This window comes from Cololabis saira, chromosome 21 (genome assembly GCF_033807715.1).
Source record: "Cololabis saira isolate AMF1-May2022 chromosome 21, fColSai1.1, whole genome shotgun sequence".
Classification (NCBI taxonomy): domain Eukaryota; kingdom Metazoa; phylum Chordata; class Actinopteri; order Beloniformes; family Belonidae; genus Cololabis; species Cololabis saira.
This window is the reverse complement of record NC_084607.1, coordinates 3,328,294-3,348,446: the sequence shown is the minus strand read 5'-3', so window position 1 is coordinate 3,348,446 and position 20,153 is coordinate 3,328,294. Positions and strand designations below refer to the sequence as shown.

Below are 20,153 nucleotides of genomic sequence, written 5' to 3'. Positions count from 1 at the left end.
CAAAATCATGTTTTTGTCCCCCCCACTTTTTACAGTTTAAAAACTAACGGTAGGATCAGCCATTAATTGCAACTCATCGACACCCTGTGCGAAGACGATACGAGAACAGCCCCGCAGCCCCGCTTCACCCCCCGCTCCCCCTCCTCCTCTCCCGTCTCCCCTCAGAGCTGCTCAGGGCTGATTTATGGTTCCGCGTCACCAACGCAGAGCCTACGGCGTAGGTGCGCGTTGTTTTAACGCGGGACCCTAATTTAGGCTTACACCCGCACCTAAAGGTTTCACGCGCGCGTAAAACTCATTATATATATAAAAACATCTGTGTCCCTTTAGGGACTCCGTAGAGCCCCTAAACGCTGTACGAAGCCCCTCATTTGTTCTGTCCTAAAGCGGTGGGTGAAGGGGGTTCCCGGCGTGTCACCGCGGCTGCAGCAGCACCAGAGTCCTGACTGACGCTGTGTTTCAAACACAGAGGGACACGATCAGCGCTATTTTATTATAAGTCTGATATATTTTGTGATATGTGATGACATTATTAAGAGTATGACATGAATCTGGCTTCATTTCACCACCTCACAGCCTGCGTTGCCAGTTCCCCATGTCTTAAGTAAATTCTTACGGGAGGGTCAGGGTTGCCGTAAAGATAAGCAGATTTTTTGGTCAGTGATATCCCTGTTTAAATATAAATAAATGTTACTTTCTTACTACCAGGTCCACGTCTGCGTCACCAGTGTTTAATGATCCACACTAGTTTGTTTGTTACAAACATCACAGAGACACTTTTATGCTCTTAAGGAGACCTGACGTCTCTTTATTGTTGCTCACAAACAAGGATCACAGAACTAAGACACCTTTAAGGATTCTTATTCATAGTATTAACAATCCAATTACGTATGTTTCCATCACAGACGATGTATCCAGAATGCTCTGATCTGACAATTTTTCTGTGCCGGGTAGTGTTCCACCGTCCACCAAAAACAGCAAACACAGCGTTATTATAAATAACTCCAGCACCAGAATCCCCCTAGAACGAGAGACAGAGAGAGAAAACAGCGTGTCAGGTCAGCAACAGTCATTACAAACCACTGACCAACGTCTGATGGGGTCAAAGACAGTCTGGTACTTACCTTACAGGTGTCGCAGGCTCCAGGACTCCAGTGCAAGACCTTTTCGTTGGTATCTTTCATAATGCCCCGTCGCTTCACGTCGATGTCGGCACACATGGAAACATCTTTCCCTGAATGAATAAAAAACAAGGATTCATCTGACAATTCAAATTTTTGTCACCCAGTTTTTTTATGCGTATGTTTTAACGCAGTAGAAACAACCATCATCTAATAAAGACTCTATGGTTGTGTGACGATGACAGAACCTTTCATTTCAGTGGTTCCTTGTTTCTTTTTACTCATTACAAACACAATAACTCATTTAAGACACAAGTTTAGATAAAGTAAAATGATCACACATTTAACAATCATCATAAAATATAAAAAGGTTGTCATTTCTAGACTTAAGTGTCTCATTTTTAGCATTTATTTAAAAAAAACTTTATATATATCAAACAGCAACCCAATAAGATCAACATTCCTCTTAGACACTCATGTTCATGGTTTATGCAGTTAGAGTTGGATAATGAGCTTTGTTCATTTAGTGTAAATCAAGTCTGTAATGTCTCACCAGTAGTTTTGTCCTTAGCCTGCGTGTCCTTAGCAGGAACGACCATCTTTACAGGTTTATTCATTGGTTCCAGGTCTTTCAGGACTTGGTTGCAGTCAGCTTCAGACACCAAGGGCATACCAGTCATGCCGGTCTTCCCTTTGATCAGCATGATGTCAGCAGTCCCGTGTGGATAAGTTTTCTCCGAGGTGACTTTTAGATTTAAGTTGACGTCCTTAATGTCGTATTCCTTGCTGAGCCTGACAGATGAGGAAGAACACACTCATCATGAGTTAAATCTGAACCAGAATGAAAGTTTACCTTCAGTTTACCAGACTGATCATGATCTAAACACCAACCAGGTTCACCCACAGAGGACACACACACCCTCACCTGCTGCTGCTGCACTGGAGTGAGAAAAGCTCACGGTGGAGGAAAGTTTATGAGTGTTCATGAGTGTCCAACAATGTTCATTTCAAACTACAGTTTGGGAAACTTACTCATCTCTACCCGTGCAGTGTTTTGCAGTGAGAACCCAGCTCCCGTCAATGACGGTACCAGAACAGTCGTTAATGAAAACAAAAGATTTGGTTTCATCAGCGGTGCACGGCCTTCCACCTTTGAGTCTCTTCTGGATGTCTCCAAGAGACACACCTGTGGATTACACACACACACACACACACACACACACACACACACAGGTCAGGAACATTGGTGTTTCCAGCTGGGAACGTCTCAAAGAGCTGCAGCAGCTGATGAGGAGCCATGAACTCACCTGCCATCAGGAAGAGAGCGAGGACCACACAAGTCTTCATCACGCTGCTGAGACGGTTTTCCTCCAGAAGAAGATGCTCTGGTCAGAACAGAGGGCTGTTTTAAAGTCTTCATATCTCTGTGACCGGCCAATCATCTGCTGACACACTCGTCTCAGGGCTCCATACGGTCAACGCCTCCACATCCCTCCCTGATGACACCATGGATGCTGCTGGAATCCACCGTTGGATGGAGTTAAGATAGTTTGCATAAAACTAATGTTTAACCTGAGCAGAGATAGTCCAGTTCATTTCAAACTACAGTTTGGGATACTTACATTTTATCTTCTTCGCAGTGTTTTGCAGTGAGAATCCAGTTCCCGTTCCCAATGACGGTACCAGAACAGATGAAACTAATAAGTAATCGGTTTTTGATCCCCGGGAAAACAAATCATTTGGACTCATCAGCGGTGCACGGCCCCCACTGACTCTCTTCTGGATGTCTGCAAGAGACACATCAGTGGATTAACACACACACTCGTGCAACACATCACTGTACTGGTGGGCAAACCCCAAAAACCTCCATCACTGTGCTACATAAGATAAGGTTTAAGACGAATATTCCTTTATTGATCTGACCTACGCAGGGTTCAGGGTTCAGGGTTCAGGGTTCAGCATTAGGACTGATCCTTTTCACCATTTATTTGGTTCCATTAGACACATTTCCACCAGCAGGAGTTCTGGGTAAATCCTCCACAGGAACCTCTAACAGGACTAACCGCCTCCTCGGCCCTTCAGCCAGCGTGTCTCCATTACACCGTAGCGCCACACAAGGACCTTTGAAAGGTCTTTAACGGTTCACAAACGGTCTGCAGGATTAAAGGAGACGGAACAGACCTGAACAAACTCACCAGTTCATCTATCGTTTTTGTCTTGTAATCTCCAACTTCATCAACTGTAGTTGTAGTAAAATGTCTCTGGTCCAAACATTACAAATGAGCTGTGATCACATGATTTATGATCATTTCAGAGTGCTGAACGTAATGTAGAAATCCAGAACAGCAGAGATCCCCTGCCATGAGGTTCCTGTTGGCCAAACCAGAGAACCTCTCCTACTAAAAGGGATGTTTCTCCCCCCGTAAAGGTTCCTGAAGTTCACTTTGGCAGGGCCGTTCCCGGTAAAACCTACCTGGAACCCCCACTGGTGGAAACGCGCCTATTGGGTAATATTATTAGACAGCATGCCAATAATTTCCATTGCTTTGCTGATGTAAAGTATCTCACTAGCATAACTGCACTCCATTGTTCTTATGGTTCAACTCAAAACATACTCAGAGAACAAGAAGTATTTTGTGTCAGCAGGTAACTTTACATCTGAGCAGACTAGATTCACATATGGATTTCCCCAAGGTTCTCTCTGACACCAACAGTTTGCATAAAACTAACGTTTAACGTGAGCAGAAGAGTCCGGTTCAGTCTCAGGTGTGAGGTGTTGCAGAGTCACCTCAACTAAGTTGATGTAAATGTAAATGTTAACAGGCAAAGTATCTTTATCAGTGTCTTACTCTCTCTTCATCTCTCTCTGTCAAACACACACACACACACACACACACACACACACACACACACACACACACACACACACACACACACACACACACACACACACACACACACACACACACACACACACACCTGCTCACCTGTCAGATATCCAGGAGTTAATGCAAATGTTCTTTAAACTTTCTCTGCTGCAGTTCTGTAGGAACTTTCATTCTTCACACCCAGCGCTTCTCTGGATATTTCTTATATAAGCTGTAGATGTAGATGTATTTTTATAAACGACACTGAAGCATGTTGGTGTATGAAATGTGTCATAAATGAACCTTCCATGTGTTTGCTTCTTTGTCGTTTGTAAGAGATCATTCAGGACAAAGGTCATTGTGTTTCTGTGTGTGTAATCTTGATTTCAGATATGGTTTTTACATTCAGCTGCTGCACATGTAACACCAAGAGTACAAAGCTGCTTAAACCATCATGGAAAGAGAAGATCCTGAATGTCTAAAAAAAAAACCTAAAACTCCAACAAAACTACAGAATCACCAGTGTGGTCGGTGGTCAGAGTCAAAGCTGAAACCAGAATACTGAGGTTCTAAAGAACTCAAGTCTTTGGAAGAATGTCTCAAATGGACCAACAGTGACCTCATAAAACATCACTTTTTTGCTGATGTTTCCAAGTAAAAACCATCACCATGAGGAGATAAAACTGACATGTGTAGGTGTTTTTCTTGGTGTCTGGGTCAGACAGATGGATGAGAAGAGAGTGATACCCATGAGTGAGACTGGCAGCGCCGTTTCAGACCAGATAGCAACAATTAATGCCAGCGGGATGTCAGCAGTGTGGACATGTTTCAAAGTAAGGGACGAGGACAGAAGCAAGGCCGACTGCAAGCTATGTGCTGCTAAGGTGTCAAGAGGAGGGAAGGAGAATACGTGGTTTAATACCAGCAACTTGATAAAACATCTCAAGACGCATCATAAAACTGAGTATACAGAGTTTGCTAATGCTACTGCAAGACCACAGTCAATATTAGCTCAGGTTCTGCAAAAGAGACAGACAATGGCAAGAGAAAACCCACGGGCCGTTAAAATAACGGAGACTAACCCGTTATATAGCGCTGGATGACCAGCCACTGTCAGTTGGAGAAGACGAAGGATTTCGCCGTCTTCTCGACCGGGGCCGTTACCGAGGGGGGGGCAGAGGTGGACAGTGCCCCCCCACGGACACGCTCTGCCCACCCAAGGAAAACTGGATGTAGTGTTGACGGCAGTCTGGGCACGCATGTGATATCTCATTCATCTATTACTGTGTATGTATGTGTTGTGATTAGTGGAGTGTAGAGTGAACTGTCCAATGAGCTGTTGAATCACAAAGTCCTCCCACCCTTTGCCACTGCTGACGAGCTGAGTGGGGCTGAGTAGTAGTGTTGTCAGCTCTGTGTTTCTGTCGCTATATTTAACTTTTCAGACCCTCCTAGTGACTCTTTTTCAAAAAAGCGACTAGCGACAATTCAAGCGACTTTATCTGGTGTCATTGGAAACTTTTGGAGACATGAAAGCACATATCATTCTTACTCTTCTCAGTGTCCTCTGCCCCGTCATAAAGCTCAGTCAGCTCAGTCCCCGTGCAGCAGTCCCTCCCAGCGGGAACATGTTAACCCCTCGGCGTCCAGGGTGCAAATGAATCGCGCATGTGCCAAAGCGGCGCACGCAGATAAGGGCGGGATTTTAATGTAAAATTGTCTTTATCTAAAGTAAATAAATCACTGAATTCAAATAAATAACTACCGTGCATTTGACTCACAGACCTTCAGTGGTTCAGACAGTGAACCGACGGAACGCAAAAAAAAAAGATGTTAAACTGCTGGAAAGGAACTGGAATTTACCGGGATACCTTAAGCAAGGAAGCCAGTGAGCGGTATATGGAGAAAATAATGATTATTAACGGTCTGGATCCATATGAAATCCCTACTGAAGAATGGAGCTCCTCGTCGGAGCTCCACTCTTTAGAAAGGATTTACTGCCGCGGTTCTGCAGAACCACCGTCTCCGGCTACCTTGTTTAGGAGTGTTTGGCAGCTGCTTTGGTAAATGTTTGACTCGCCATGTGTTTCAATAAATTTGTATAATAATACAACATACAGTACATGTTTTGTATCCCTCTTACTTCTCTTTTCTTTTTTTTTGACTGCTATATTATGTTGAAGAGGCTCCGAGGCGTGAGCAATATTTTTGTTTTCCTCGTGAGATTATTTTTTTCCTCTGCAGCTACAAATAAGAGTTAATATTTTTTCCTCAACAAACTAGTTTCATCTGATTCAAGATTGGGGTTAATTGCACTGCAGAGAGCTGGTCAGCAACTGCGTTTAGCTGGCGAAGTGGGGAATAAAACCCGTGTTTTGATCCGACCCGGTCTGTGTGAGTGTTTGTGGTTTAAGGCTGATTTATGATTCTGCGTTAAATCGACGCAGAACCTACGGCGTAGGGTACGCGGCGACACGCACCGCACGTTGCGCGTCGCCACGTACCCTACGCCGTAGGTCTGTGTCGATTTAACGCAGAACCATAATTCAGGCTTTACTGTGTGGAAGGTTTGGTCGTTACAGCCGCGATCCAAGCGAGCCGACGACTCTTTCACTGTTTTACTCTGTTATATCAGATACTTGGCCTGCGTGGTTCTGCCTCCGAGCAGGAAAGCAGTGAAAAGTTAAACCATTAGCAATCTTTTCCCCACGTCTGTTGTATGGAGCTGCTGCAGCCACAACGCAGCAACGGGTTACCAGCTTCTGCGGAGCTGCGCTCCAAGCCCCGCCCATTTTCGTCTCGACTGCGAATCGGGAAGGAGGGGGAAGTGACGTATGCCGTAAAGCAGTCAAAGCCGTAAAGATTTGTAGTTTTTTAGTGTGGAAGGGTTCCTACCATGCTCCTCAAAGTTACATAGTGCCAGTGAAGGCGATACAGACCCCTCAGACCATGACAGAGGTTCATTAAACCTGTTGGAAGTTGATGTACCATCACAATGACTCTGGAAATATGATATTAAGGTGGAAAAGTTACGTAGTGTCGCTTTAATTGAGAGAGGAGAAAAACAAAACATGTTTTAAGGTGCAGTAGGCCTACGCTGGATTTTGCGCTAGTTGAGAATTGCAACTTTTTTTTTTTGCCCCCCCCGGTAAGACTAATGCCCACCCACACCTGGCATCCTGGTAACACCACTGTTCTCGATGCACTTGAGCCGCGATATGATGTTTCATTGATATGTTATATGTTTGATATTTTTATTCACACAGAAAGATTATTTTTTGTTTAAAATAGTTATTCTACTCATTTTATTTATTTTTATTGAATGTATCTGTTGCAAATATAACCTGTCTTCCAATTCATTGCATTTTTCATTGCATTTTTAGCCTAGTTATTTTTATGGTAGAAGTATTGGTACTCGGTATCAGCAAGTACACAAATTAAAATACTCGTACTCGTACTCAGTGTGAAAAAAATGGTATCGGGGCATCCCTAATTGTCATAGAAAGAGTTTATGAAAACACATTTTTGGGTGTCTTAATAGACCACAAGTTCTGCTGGAAGGCCCACATTAAGTATCTGTGTTCTAAGATGGAAAAGAGTATTGGAGTGCTGAATCAAACAACACTATACAATCTGTACTGTGCAGTCATATTACCATATCTGATCTATTGTGTTGAAATTTGGGCACCTTACAAAGGATAGGCACATTGCAAAAAAGAGCAGTAAGGATAATAAATCATGCTGGGTATCTCGATCACACCAATCCTCTATTCCTTAAATTACAGATTTTGAAATGTATGGACTGTTGTGCCACAGAGGGGGTGCTGGTTCAGTTATCAAAGAGTTATTAATGATTGTCCTTCGACAATCATTAATAATTAATAAAGTAGATTATTTATCAAAATGAATTAATCAAACGGGGCACCACCTGATGTAATCAGGAAAATGATAACTAAACAGCTAAATCAGTCCCAAGGTAAGTTATTCTTCAGAATAATAGTGAAGGAAGGAGTCCGAGCACAGACCTTTGCAACCAGCAGTTGTGACAAATATGTGTAAAATAAGCACAAACAACTTCTCTCATTCAAATTAATCAGAATTTATTTACACAGGTGTCAAAAAGATGATAAAACAACACTTAGTATAAATTCCGATACCTAAACTACACATAAAAACAACAACTAACTAATAGTAAACACAAACTTCAGATTACATGTGTGTGTGTGTGTGTGTGTGTGTGTGTGTGTGTGTGTGTGTGTGTGTGTGTGTGTGTGTGTGTGTGTGTGTGTGTGTGTGCACGCGTGCGTACGTGCGTGCGTGCGTGCGTGCGTGCGTGCGTGCGTGCGTGCGTGCGTGTGTGCGTGTGTGTCATGTGACTCAAAATGGTGGACGAGATTTCGTCTCATCCAGTGAAAACAAGCTCAGAGGTTTTATGACCAAGATAAGAGTGTGCGTGTGTGTGGGGGGGTTGGTGGGAGAGGATGAGAGGAGAAAAACAATAAAATAAACAAACACCCTTAAACTAATAAACACAGTTGTGCCCCCCTGCAGTTTGGGCCCAATAGGACTTAGTGAAAATTAGAACAGCAATAATAATGTTCAAAGCAATTGAGTTCTGAATGAGCTGCAGTTGTCTAACTGACTTTTAAGATGCTGTTACGATAATCAAGCTACTAAAGATGAATGCTGGGCTAGTGTCTCCAGGTCCTGCTGAGACATCAGATATTTTAACCCTGAGATATTAGTAGGCTGACTTTGTTATAAAAGTAGGTCGTAGTCCATCACTACACCCAGGTTTCTGGCCTGGTTGGTAGTTTTTCGGTGTTTTGATTGAAGCTCTGTAGTGACCTGTAATCTCTAAAGACAATTACCTCAGTTTAGTTTTTGCTTAACTGGAGAAAGTTGTGGCACATTCAGTCATTAATCTCCTCAATCACCAAACACCTGTACAGGGCCTCGGCCTCCTGGTGACATTGCAATATACATCTGTGTGTCCTCTGCATAGCTATGGTAGTTTATTTTGTTGTTGTTGTTGTTTATAATCTGTGCCAGTGGGAGCATGTGGATGTTAAACAGAAGACGTCCCAGGATGGAACCTTGGGGAATTCCACATGTGAATCTAGTCAGCGCAGATGTGAAGTTACCTATTGACACAAAATACTTCTTGTTCTCTGAGTATGTTTTGAGTTGAGCTAAAGGAACAATGGAGCGCAGTTGTGCTAGTGAGATACTTTTCATCAGCAAAGCAATGGATATTAAAGTGGCAAGCAGCGATGAACGGGCCCTCGCACCCTTGTGCACATTCAGGCGTGCTGCAGTGGAAGCGCCTGTATGACTTGCATGTACATGTATTCAGGCCTGGACATTTAGCGGATGACACCACCCACGACTCTCTATATCAAACTATTCAAAACTTATGGCAGAAAGTAGGAACTATCAGATATCGACCAATCAGAAGAAGGGGCAGGGCTAATTTTGCACCAATTGAGGTGAAGGAGTCAAAACCGAGTCTGATGACACCACCTACGACTCTGTATGTCATACCATTCAAAAGTTATAGCAGAAAATAGGATTTATCAAATATCGACGAATCAGAAAAAGGGGCGATGCTAATTCATGCCAATGAAGGTCAAGTACTCAAAACCGAGTCCGATGACACCACCCACGACTCTCTATGTCAAACCATTCAAAAGTTATGGCAGAAAGTAGGAACTATCAAATATGAGACAATCAGATGAAGGGGGGGCACACTTTTTGGCGTCCATCGTCGCCATGGTAACGCTTGACTGAGAAAAATAATGTGCATTGTCGCAGGATCGAGATGCACATTTTGATGTATAACACACCTGGGTGCACGTTACGGTTCGGGCGAAGATGCGGCCGAAGAAATGGCATAAATTGCGCCAAAATTACACGATTAATTCAAAATGGCAAACTTCCTGTTCGGTTTCGGCCATGGCGCCAAGAGACCTTTCTTTAAGTTGTGACATGAAACAGGTGTGTACCGATTTTCGTGCATGTACGTCAAACCGTATTGTGGGGCTTGAGGCACGAAGTTTTCTAGGGGGCGCTGTTGAGCCATTAGGGCACGCCCATTAATGCAAACCATGAAATATCACATTTTTCGCCAGGCCTGGCTTGCGTGAAAAATCTGGTGACTTTTGGGGCACGTTAAGGGGGGCAAAAAGGCCCTCATTCATCGGAAGAAGGAGGATAAAAACTCCTACAGATACAATAGGGCCTTCACACTGTAAGTGCTCGGGCCCTAATAATAATAAACATCACAGATACAATAGGGTCCTCACACCTTCAGTGCTCGGGCCCTAATTATTGGCATGCTGTCTAATAATATTACCCAATAGGCGCGTTTCCACCAGTGGGGGTTCCGGGTAGGTTTTACCAGGAACAGCCCCGCCAAAGTGAACTTCAGCAACCTTTAGTAGGAGAGGTTCTCAGGTTGAACAACAGGAACCTCCTGGCAGGGGATCTCTGCTGTTCCAGATTTCTACATTACGTTCAGCACTCTGAAATGATCATAAATCATGTGACCTCATTTGTAATGTTTGGACCAGAGACATTTTACTACTAGTAGTTTTACTACTACTCATCTCCTTTCATGCTGCTGGCCGTTTGTGAACCGTTAAAGACCTTTCAAAGGTTCTTGTGTGGCATTTGGATCAGTCCAAATGCTCGTCTTAAACCTTATCTTATGTAGCACAGTGATGGAGGTTTTTGGGGTTCCCCCACCAGTACAGTGATGTGTTGCACGAGTGTGTGTGTTAATCCACAGGTGTGTCTCTTGCAGACATCCAGAAGAGAGTCAGTGGTGGCAGGCCGAGCACCGCTGATGAGTCCAAATAATTTGTTTTTCCGGGGATCAAAAACCGATTAATTTTTTTTTTTAAAGATTTTTTTGGGCTCTAGTGGCCCTTTATTGAGTGCAGACTGGAAAGGGGTAGAGAGAGAGAACGGGGAAGACACGCAGCAAAGGTGCGCAGGCTGGGATTCGAACCTGCGACCGCTGCAGGAGGAGGACTGTAGCCTCAGTATATGAGCCGCTGCTTAACCCACTGCGCCACCGAGCGGCCCCAAAAACTGATTAATACTCACTGCAAAACACTGCGATGATGATAAAATGTAAGTATCCCAAACTGTAGTTTGAAATGAACTGGACTCTTCTGCTCACGTTAAACATTAGTTTTATGCAAACTGTTGGTATCAGAGCTTTTCTGAGACACAGAAGACACTGAGTTCTTCTGTCTGCATTTGGTTATTTATCTTAACTCCATCCAACGGTGGATTCCAGCAGCATCCATGGTGTCATCAGGGAGGGATGTGGAGGCGTTGACCGTATGGAGCCCTGAGACGAGTGTGTCAGCAGATGATTGGCCGATCACAGAGATATGAAGACTTTAAAACAGCCCTCTGTTCTGACCAGAGCATCTTCTTCTGGAGGAAAACCGTCTCAGGGTTCTTGTAGGAGCCGGGATGTATTTCTCACCTTGTCACCATGTAGTGGGTGTCGACGTGGAGGTGTCTGTGTGTGGGTGTTTCTGTGTGTGGGTGTGTGTGTGTGTGTGTGGGTGTTTCTGTGTGTGTGTGTGTGTGGGTGGGTGTTTCTGTGTGTGTGTGTGTGTGTGTGTGTGTGTGTGTCTGTGTCTGTGTCTGTGTCTGTGTGTGTGTGTGTGTGTGTGTGTGTGTGTGTGTGTGTGTGTGTGTGTGTGTGTGTGTGTGTGTGTGTGTGTGTGTGTGTGTGTGTGTGTGTGTGTGTGTGTGTGTGTGTGTATTTATATAGCTACATATTGATCTATTGAAAACATTACTCTCATGTTTCCTCATCCAAGGTGTCATGGCTGCTACATACACAGCTGAAATGGGCCTACAGATGCTTGATGATGGAAAGGCAGTAACGGGGTTGGACTCCGAATCTGAGATTTCTGATCATGAGGACCCAGAATATTGTCCAGGTGGCAGTGGCAGCCGTCCACCTGGAAATCCAACTGAACAGGATCAATCTGACTCAGAAGATTCCTCTTCTGTGTCCTCTGAAGAAGAATGTGTCCAAATCATGTCCAAAAGAATGAGTCAGAAGGGCTCTTACTGGAGTGAGTTACCTCCCACCCAGGGCAGAACACAGAGGCACAATAACCTCAGAAGTCGGCCAGGGCCTGCACAAGGGCTTAGCACCACTGTCTCACCAAAAGATGCATGGGAGCTCTTTATCACTGATGATATAATACAAGACGTGATGAAGTGCACAAACTTGGAAGGACGGAGAGTAGCAACAGCTAGAGGAAAAAAATGGAAAATCCTCGCTGGTGGTGGGTTTCCTCCCGCCCTCTTCTCCCCTCTGTGGGGTGGCCGGTGGCCTTGGTTCCGGGTTCTTCCTCGTCGGCCTCTGATCTCTCAGGTGGCAGGGTTGCCCCCCCCCCCCACTATAGATACACAGGTGGAGCTTTGATAGGACTATTACACACACACACACACACACACACACACACACACACACACACACACACACACACACACACACACACACACACACACACACACACACACACACACACACACACAGCCACACAGCCACACAGATATATACATAAGCCGTTCACCTGCATGCTCACTCTGTAGTTTTGGAGGCTAGTTAGTCGCGGTAGCTTAGCCTAGCTGTGATTGAGTCTCGGGACCTGGGACGGTTGCTCCTCGTGTTTCTGCCGGTTCCTGCCTGTTCCGTGTCTGTTTTGTGTCTGTTTTTTTTTCTGCTTTTTTCTTTATTGCAGATTTCCAGTGCTCGATGTGTGCCTCCATGTGTGTTCTCACGTCCTGGATTAGCAGCGGATGTTGTGCTCCTGAGCACGATGCACCACGACAACGTAGTGGATGAAAATAGCAGAAAGAAAAAAACAGAAGTGATCAAATTTTACAACAAGACGAAAGGAGGTTGTTTTGGGAGAAATCTCAATTAGATTCTAGGAGTGGTCGGCTGTACCAAAATGAATCACACACACACACCTCGCCTTTGCTATGAGATATGAATACATTTATTAGCAAAAAGCAAGCATTTACATAGAAGACATCCACAAAACTACCAGTTTGCTAGGATAATTTGCCAAGTTATCCCCCGCAAATAGCAGTACACACAAAACCACCAGTTTGATAGGATAATTTGTCGAGTTATCCCCCGCAAATAGCAGAGCCCACAAAATTACTCGTTTGCTAGGATAAAGTGTGAAGTTACCCCCTGCAAATGGCTGAGCAATATTCCTCACACACAACTACAAAGGTTTTTAAAGGCCTATCTTACCTCGACACAGGACTGGAGAGCCGGGGACAGTCCGGATAGAGTAAGCCAAGGAAAAAAAAACGCGCCGGGCGTCCTGCACTGACCCACAGCAGACTCGAAATCCATGCTTCCGGCTACCGCGTCTTTATACCTTTCCCTCAGCACCTTGCGGATGGGGGGGGAGGCCTATTCGCCCCCCCATCCGCAAGCTCTCAAAATAAGTTTCGGCTCACACGGGACCAAAATCCTGTGCGAACCAGGCTCTTTCTCACAGAAAAACAAGTATTTGCTATGATAAACAGCAGGTGCGTGGCTGACTAAAAACTAAAGCTGTGTTTTGGGAATCCAGGGCATTTTCAGGACACAACATTTATTTTTTCTCCCTTCAGAGGTGTAGACACCACTGACCAGATGGTTGGCACCTACACCTGCAAGCGCCAAACACAGAGGTGGCCCATGGTGCTGTGGTACAACATAATTGACATCGCCACCCTGAATGCTTACACCTTTTTCACGGCTCAGCACCCAGAATTCAAGAGCGGCATCACCAATGCACGACGGCTCTTCCTCAAAGATCTGTCAATGATCACAGCCAGAAACAGGTAGTTTGTCTGAACTGCATACAGTGATGAGACAAGAAGGCAAAATAGGGAAAAGAGAGAGGAACTGTCAATGACTGGGGACACACACACACACACACACACACACACACACACACACACACACACACACACACACACACACACACACACACACACACACACACACACACACACACACACACACACACACAATGGATGTTCACATTTTTCTATTGCTGTTTCTGGGTAATTTTCTTTTTCAAAAATGTTAAAAAGTGAAAAATAAACATATTTCAAACATGAAATCATTCTTGTGTGTTCCTAAATATATAATACTAAATAATATACAAGTGATTATTCTTAACCAAAAAAAAAAAAATTGCATAAAAACACATTTATTCTAATATGGGTCATTTTTGACCCACTTATGGAAGAGTGTAGGGTCCAGTCACTCGTGCATCTAAGGGTTAAGTTATCGCTGCCCATTGTACAGCTTGCTCCATCAACGCCGGGGATCCAGTACAGGCCACTACCACTGGCTCTCTTCACCATTCCCATTATTACACAGGCCACTAGGGTTACCCCCAGGGCTAGACGTAAGGAACCCTTTATCGGAAGTAAGCTTTAGTTATCCAATTCTTCAGTGGCTTTCGGATCTACCCTTTCGAGTCCACCCTATTACGCCTCATGTTATCTACCAACTTGTTTTTTTCCTTTGCCTCTGTAATAGGACCGAAGGCTGGAATCCAATACGATCTGCCAAACAAAAGTTCATATGAAGATGGCCCCCCAAAAACTGGTGATATTAATGTGCAACTGTACTATGTCTAAACACTGAGTCCACGGCCTATTAGTTTCCGCCATACATTTCTTCGGTCTATTTTTTATTTTTCCACTAATCCTGCACTTTGTGGGTGATACGAACAGTGCTGATTTAGATTTATTTCAAACAATGCTCCAACTCTGTCCATACATTTTTTTTTAATAAGAATTAAAACCATAAGCAATGTATATCTGTTCTACTATATGCACCATTCTGTTCTACTATCCCTCCTGTTGAGACATGGCTTTAACCCATGGCTCATAGGTGCTGCCTGCTTAAAAAAACTCTTTGGTAAAAGTCGGTGTATTTTCAGGTCACCTATATACATCTCTTGTACTTGCGTGGCTCCTTTATTTATCCACTGGAGACCTATAAAGGGCCGTTCTGGCCCGTCTGTTTTGCTCTCTAGATCTGCTTTGTGGGGAGCTGCCTCAGCTTGTGTCCATGTTAGTCATGCTGAAAAATTTTTATTTTCTGGGTAGTATCTGGCTATGTGCCCCCCCTTTCCAAAAGGCCAACAGCCCGAGGAGTTTTGTCTGAAACCTCCTCTTTCAACTCCTCTTCTCTGTCCTCTACGGTTTTGACCACGCCCTCTGAAACCTCTTTAATTATTTTCATTATTATTAGGTTTTATTTGATTTGATTTCGGTGGGGCTTCTTCTGTTTACAAAAGGTCTTCTCTGAATCTCATGTTCTTAACGTGAACAGAGAGGCTCATAAGATATTTAAAATTTAACTTATGGACACCTTGTCTTAAAATGACAGGATAATTCTATTCTCAGGCTTCACTAACCCTAACCTACTTACGCAGCTTCTCGTGAACGCGCAGCCAGACAGGCAACTTTGGAGTGCGCTTTCACACACGCTGGTTGCAGTCATTGCTTCCACCACACACACACACACACACACACACACACACACACACACACACACACACACACACACACACACACACACACACACACACACACACACACAATCACACACACACACACACACACACACACACCCTGCACCATGACCTTTGGCCCTGCAACTTTGCAGCAGCTCCTTCTTCTTCACTTTCTCTCATCCCTACGTTTCTCCTGCCTTCTTGTCACTGGCCGTGTTCCACTGGCAGATTTTTCTACTTATTTCAAGTGAAAATCTACTTGAAACAGGTGAAAATTGTTGTTTTTTCCAGTGATGAGTCTTGTTTTAAGTGTAATAAGATTTTTTTTTTTACTAAAATAAGACATTTTAACCAGAAATAGGACAAATATTCTTATTTTGAGTTTTTTCAGTGATCCATTTTACTTATCCTGTGAAGGACAGAGTCATATTGATAAGTTCAGAAAAGTGTTTTTTATTGTTGTGTTTTGATGTATTTGATGTAAGCCCAGTGGATATTTAAAGCTTACAGAAGGCTGCATTTAACTGCTGCTATGTCATTCCTGCAGTATTTCTGCAGGTGTTTTGGTCACTGCTATTATTTGTAATATATTATATTATTTGTAATCAGCACAAATTATCTGTCCCCATATGATCAAATCCACCATTCCCCCTGATTTTCTTTTACAACTCGAGTACTGTTTGTGATGCTCAAAAAAGGGGTATTTATCGGGACACACAAGCTCCTTTGTCACCAACGAACTACATGCACACTTATATTGTATAACTTGCATGAGATCAGTAAAACAAGACCAACAAAAACTGCAATCATACGAAGCCAAATTGAAACGATCAAAAAACCGTGTGCTGGGCCGCTCGGTGGTGCAGCGGGTTAAGCAGCGGCTCATATACTGAGGCTACAGTCCTCCTGCAGCAGTCGCAGGTTCGAATCCCGGCCTGCACACCTTTGCTGCGTGTCGTCCCCATTCTCTCTCTCTCTACCCCTTTCCAGTCTGCATCTTCAATAAAGGGCCACTAGAGCCCAAAAAAATCTTAAAAAAAAAAAAAAACCATGTGCTCACCAGCAACCAGCACACCTGCCCGTGATCAGCCTCACCTTTATAAAACCTATTCCCTGGCTCCATACACCACCTACAGTGCAATACATGGCTCTACAATTCAAACACCCCTGTGATTAATGGGAAACACATCACAATATAAATGGGCTCTAACAGAGGGTTTATGGACGGATGCACCAAACAATGTTCATCATTTGCATTCAATTTTGTTACTTTGACACCTTCAGGTGTCGAAATGAGTGACAAACCCAAAGCCCAGATTAAATCTTGTCCCGTCAGAGAAAGTGTTTAAAACCCTTAGTATCACGACCAACTCAATCTAGTGGAGTTGAGAAGTTTTCACGCTCCACGTGACCAGTTGCAGGAACTGAATGAACAAACCGTCCACTGAGCTTCGGCTGCACAGGACAATCGTCTCCCTTCAACACGGAGTTTGTCGTCCGGCAATCTACTAAAAATGTTGTTGGAAAACCATTAAATACCAGCGTTATTTGTGGGGGTTTATGATGAGCAGAATCTGATAATTGTGAATATGTTGCACTCAGACTTTAGTACATTTGTTCATCCTGGAGAGTCGCCAGGGAGCTTTGCAGCAGGTTTTTATTGCGAGTAGCAGAAGAAGATCCTCCTGTATTATCAGTGGGTGGAGACGTGTGTGTTAAGGTTTGGTGTGTGCATAATTGTGACGTGTCACTAGATCCGCCTCCAAACCTGCACAGCGATCGCCTGACATCGGTCTGCAGCAGATGGATTTATTTAAATTTATAAAATAAATGTATCAATTTAATTTATTGTCACTGAATGTTCTTTTTTTAATTATTATTAATATGTATAGCACTTTGGTCAGTGATATCCCTGTTTAAATATAAATAAATGTTACTTTCTTACTACCAGGTCCACGTCTGCATCACCAGTGTTTAATGATCCACACTAGTTTGTTTGTTACAAACATCACAGAGACACTTTTATGCTCTTAAGGAGACCTGACGTCTCTTTATTGTTGCTCACAAACAAGGATTACACAACTAGAACACTTTTAAGGATTATTATTCATAGTTGCATCAATCCATTTACGTATTTCTCCATTACAGACGATGATTCCCAATTCCTCTCTTGGAAAAAATTGTCCATTCAGGGTCTCTTCTTCCCTATATCCATGATGAACAGCAAACACAGCGTTGTTATAAATAACTCCAGCACCAGAATCCCCCTAGAAGGAGAGACGGAGAGAGAAAACAGCGTGTCAGGTCGGCAACAGTCATTACAAACCACTGACCAACGTCTGATGGGGTCAAAGACAGTCTGGTACTTACACCACAGACTTGGCAGGCGCCAGCATTCCAGTACACGCAATTCATGTTGATTACAGGATCAATGCCTGATCTGTCCACGTTGACGTCGGCACACATGGAAACATCTTTCCCTGAATGAATAAAAAACAAGGATTCATCTGACAATTCAAATTTTTGTCACCCAGTTTTTTTATATGTAGAAACAACCATCATGTAATAAAGACTCTATGGTTGTGTGATGATGACAGAACCTTTCATTTCAGTGGTTCCTTGTTTCTTTTTAGTTATTAGAAGCACAATAACTCATTTAAGACATACGTTTAGATAAAGTAAAATGATCCACACATTTAACAATCATCATATAATATAAAAAGGTTGTCATTTCTTGTCATTTCTGATTTTTATCATTTATTTACATATAAATACTTTATATATATCCAACAGCAAGATCAACATTTCTACTAGAGACTCATCCAGTAAAAAGGGGTTTAAAGGCAGTAAATGTTGGTGCTTCATGCAGTTAGGGTTGGATAATGAGCTTTGTTCATTTAGTGTAAATCAAGTCTGTAATGTCTCACAAGTTTTGTCCTCCTCCTTCGTGTGCCGAGCAGGAACGACCATCGGTACAGGGTTTTTGTTTTCTTTCAGGTCTTTCAGGATTTGGTTGCAGTCAGCTTGAGACACCAAGGGCATACCAGGCATGCCGGTCTTCACTTTGATCAGCATGACGTCAGCAGTCTTGTATTTAAAAGTTTTCTTCGAGGTGATATCTACAGTTGAGGTGACGTCCTTAACGTTGAACTTTCTGAAGTACCTGAACAACCAGCCGAGCCTGAGAGATGAGGAAGAACACACTCATCATGAGTTAAATCTGAACCAGAATGAAAGTTTACATTCAGTTTACCAGACTGATCATGATCTAAACACCAACCAGGTTCACCCACAGAGGACACACACACCCTCACCTGCTGCTGCTGCACTGGAGTGAGAAAAGATCACGGTGGAGGAAAGTTCATGAGTGTTCATGAGTGTCCAACAATGTTCATTTCAAACTACAGTTTGGGAAACTTACACTCCAGTATCCTCGCAGTGTTTTGCAGTGAGAATCCAGTTCCCGTCGCCAATGACGGTACCAGAACAGATGGAATTACTGCGAATTACTTTGTTTTTGATCCCCAGGAAAACAAAATGTTCGGTTTCATCAGCGGTGCACGGCCTTCCATTATCGACTCTCTTCTGGATGTCTCCAAGAGACACACCTGTGGATTAACACACACACACACACACACACACACACACACACACACACACACACACACACACACACACACACACACACACACACACACACACACACAGGTCAGGAACATTGGTGTTTCCAGCTGGGAACGTCTCAAAGAACTGCAGCAGCTGATGAGGAGCCATGAACTCACCTGCCATCAGGAAGAGAGCGAGGACCACACAAGTCTTCATCACGCTGCTGAGACGGTTTTCCTCCAGAAGAAGATGCTCTGGTCAGAACAGAGGGCTGTTTTAAAGTCTTCATATCTCTGTGATCGGCCAATCATCTGCTGACACACTCGTCTCAGGGCTCCATACGGTCAACGCCTCCACATCCCTCCCTGATGACACCATGGATGCTGCTGGAATCCACCGTTGGATGGAGTTAAGATAGTTTGCATAAAACTAATGTTTAACCTGAGCAGAGATAGTCCAGTTCATTTCAAACTACAGTTTGGGATACTTACATTTTATATTCCTCGCAGTGTTTTGCAGTGAGAATCCAGTTCCCGTTCCCAATGACGGTACCAGAACAGATGAAATTAATAAGTAATTGGTTTTTGATCCCCGGGAAAACAAATCATTTGGACTCATCAGCGGTGCACGGCCTGCCCCCACTGACTCTCTTCTGGATGTCTGCAAGAGACACACCTGTGGATTAACACACACACTCGTGCAACAAATCACTGTACTGGTGGGCGAACCCCAAAAACCTCCATCACTGTGCTACATAAGATAAGATTTAAGACGAATATTCCTTTATTGATCTGACCTACGCAGGGTTCAGGGTTCAGGGTTCAGGGTTCAGGGTTCAGCATTAGGACTGATCCTTTTCACCATTTATTTGGTTCCATTAGACACATTTCCACCAGCAGGAGTTCTGGGTAAATCCTCCACAGGAACCTCTAACAGGACTAACCGCCTCCTCGGCCCTTGAGCGAGCGTGTCTCCATTAC

The 20,153-nt window shown here is 43.7% G+C and overlaps 1 protein-coding gene across 2 annotated transcripts; it reads right to left on the bottom strand.

The window, feature by feature from the left end:
- Positions 1 to 788: 788 nt before the first annotated feature.
- LOC133422344 (snake venom serine protease Haly-2-like) lies at positions 789 to 2,841 on the bottom strand. 2 transcript variants are annotated; one of them, XM_061712307.1, is made up of 6 exons: positions 2,744 to 2,841; positions 2,429 to 2,506; positions 2,154 to 2,307; positions 1,675 to 1,913; positions 1,130 to 1,234; positions 789 to 1,021 (listed from the first exon to the last, which is right to left on the bottom strand). In XM_061712307.1, exons 2-6 carry the CDS (start codon positions 2,466 to 2,468, stop codon positions 993 to 995), a joined length of 567 nt encoding a protein of 188 aa, XP_061568291.1. In that variant the 5' UTR covers positions 2,469 to 2,506; positions 2,744 to 2,841; the 3' UTR covers positions 789 to 992. The 2 variants fall into 2 exon arrangements, with proteins under 2 accessions (XP_061568291.1, XP_061568290.1); XM_061712306.1 differs by having other exon boundaries at positions 1,125 to 1,234; positions 2,744 to 2,838.
- Positions 2,842 to 20,153: the final 17,312 nt, after the last annotated feature.

Coding starts and splice junctions, on each gene's coding strand:
- LOC133422344 (XM_061712306.1), bottom strand. CDS start 2,468: ATGAAGACTTGTGTGGTCCTCGCTCTCTTCCTGATGGCAG. Junction 1,914..2,153: donor CACTGCACGGGTAGAGATGA/GTAAGTTTCCCA, acceptor CTCATCTGTCAG/GCTCAGCAAGGAATACGACA. Junction 1,235..1,674: donor GGCTAAGGACAAAACTACTG/GTGAGACATTAC, acceptor TTATTCATTCAG/GGAAAGATGTTTCCATGTGT.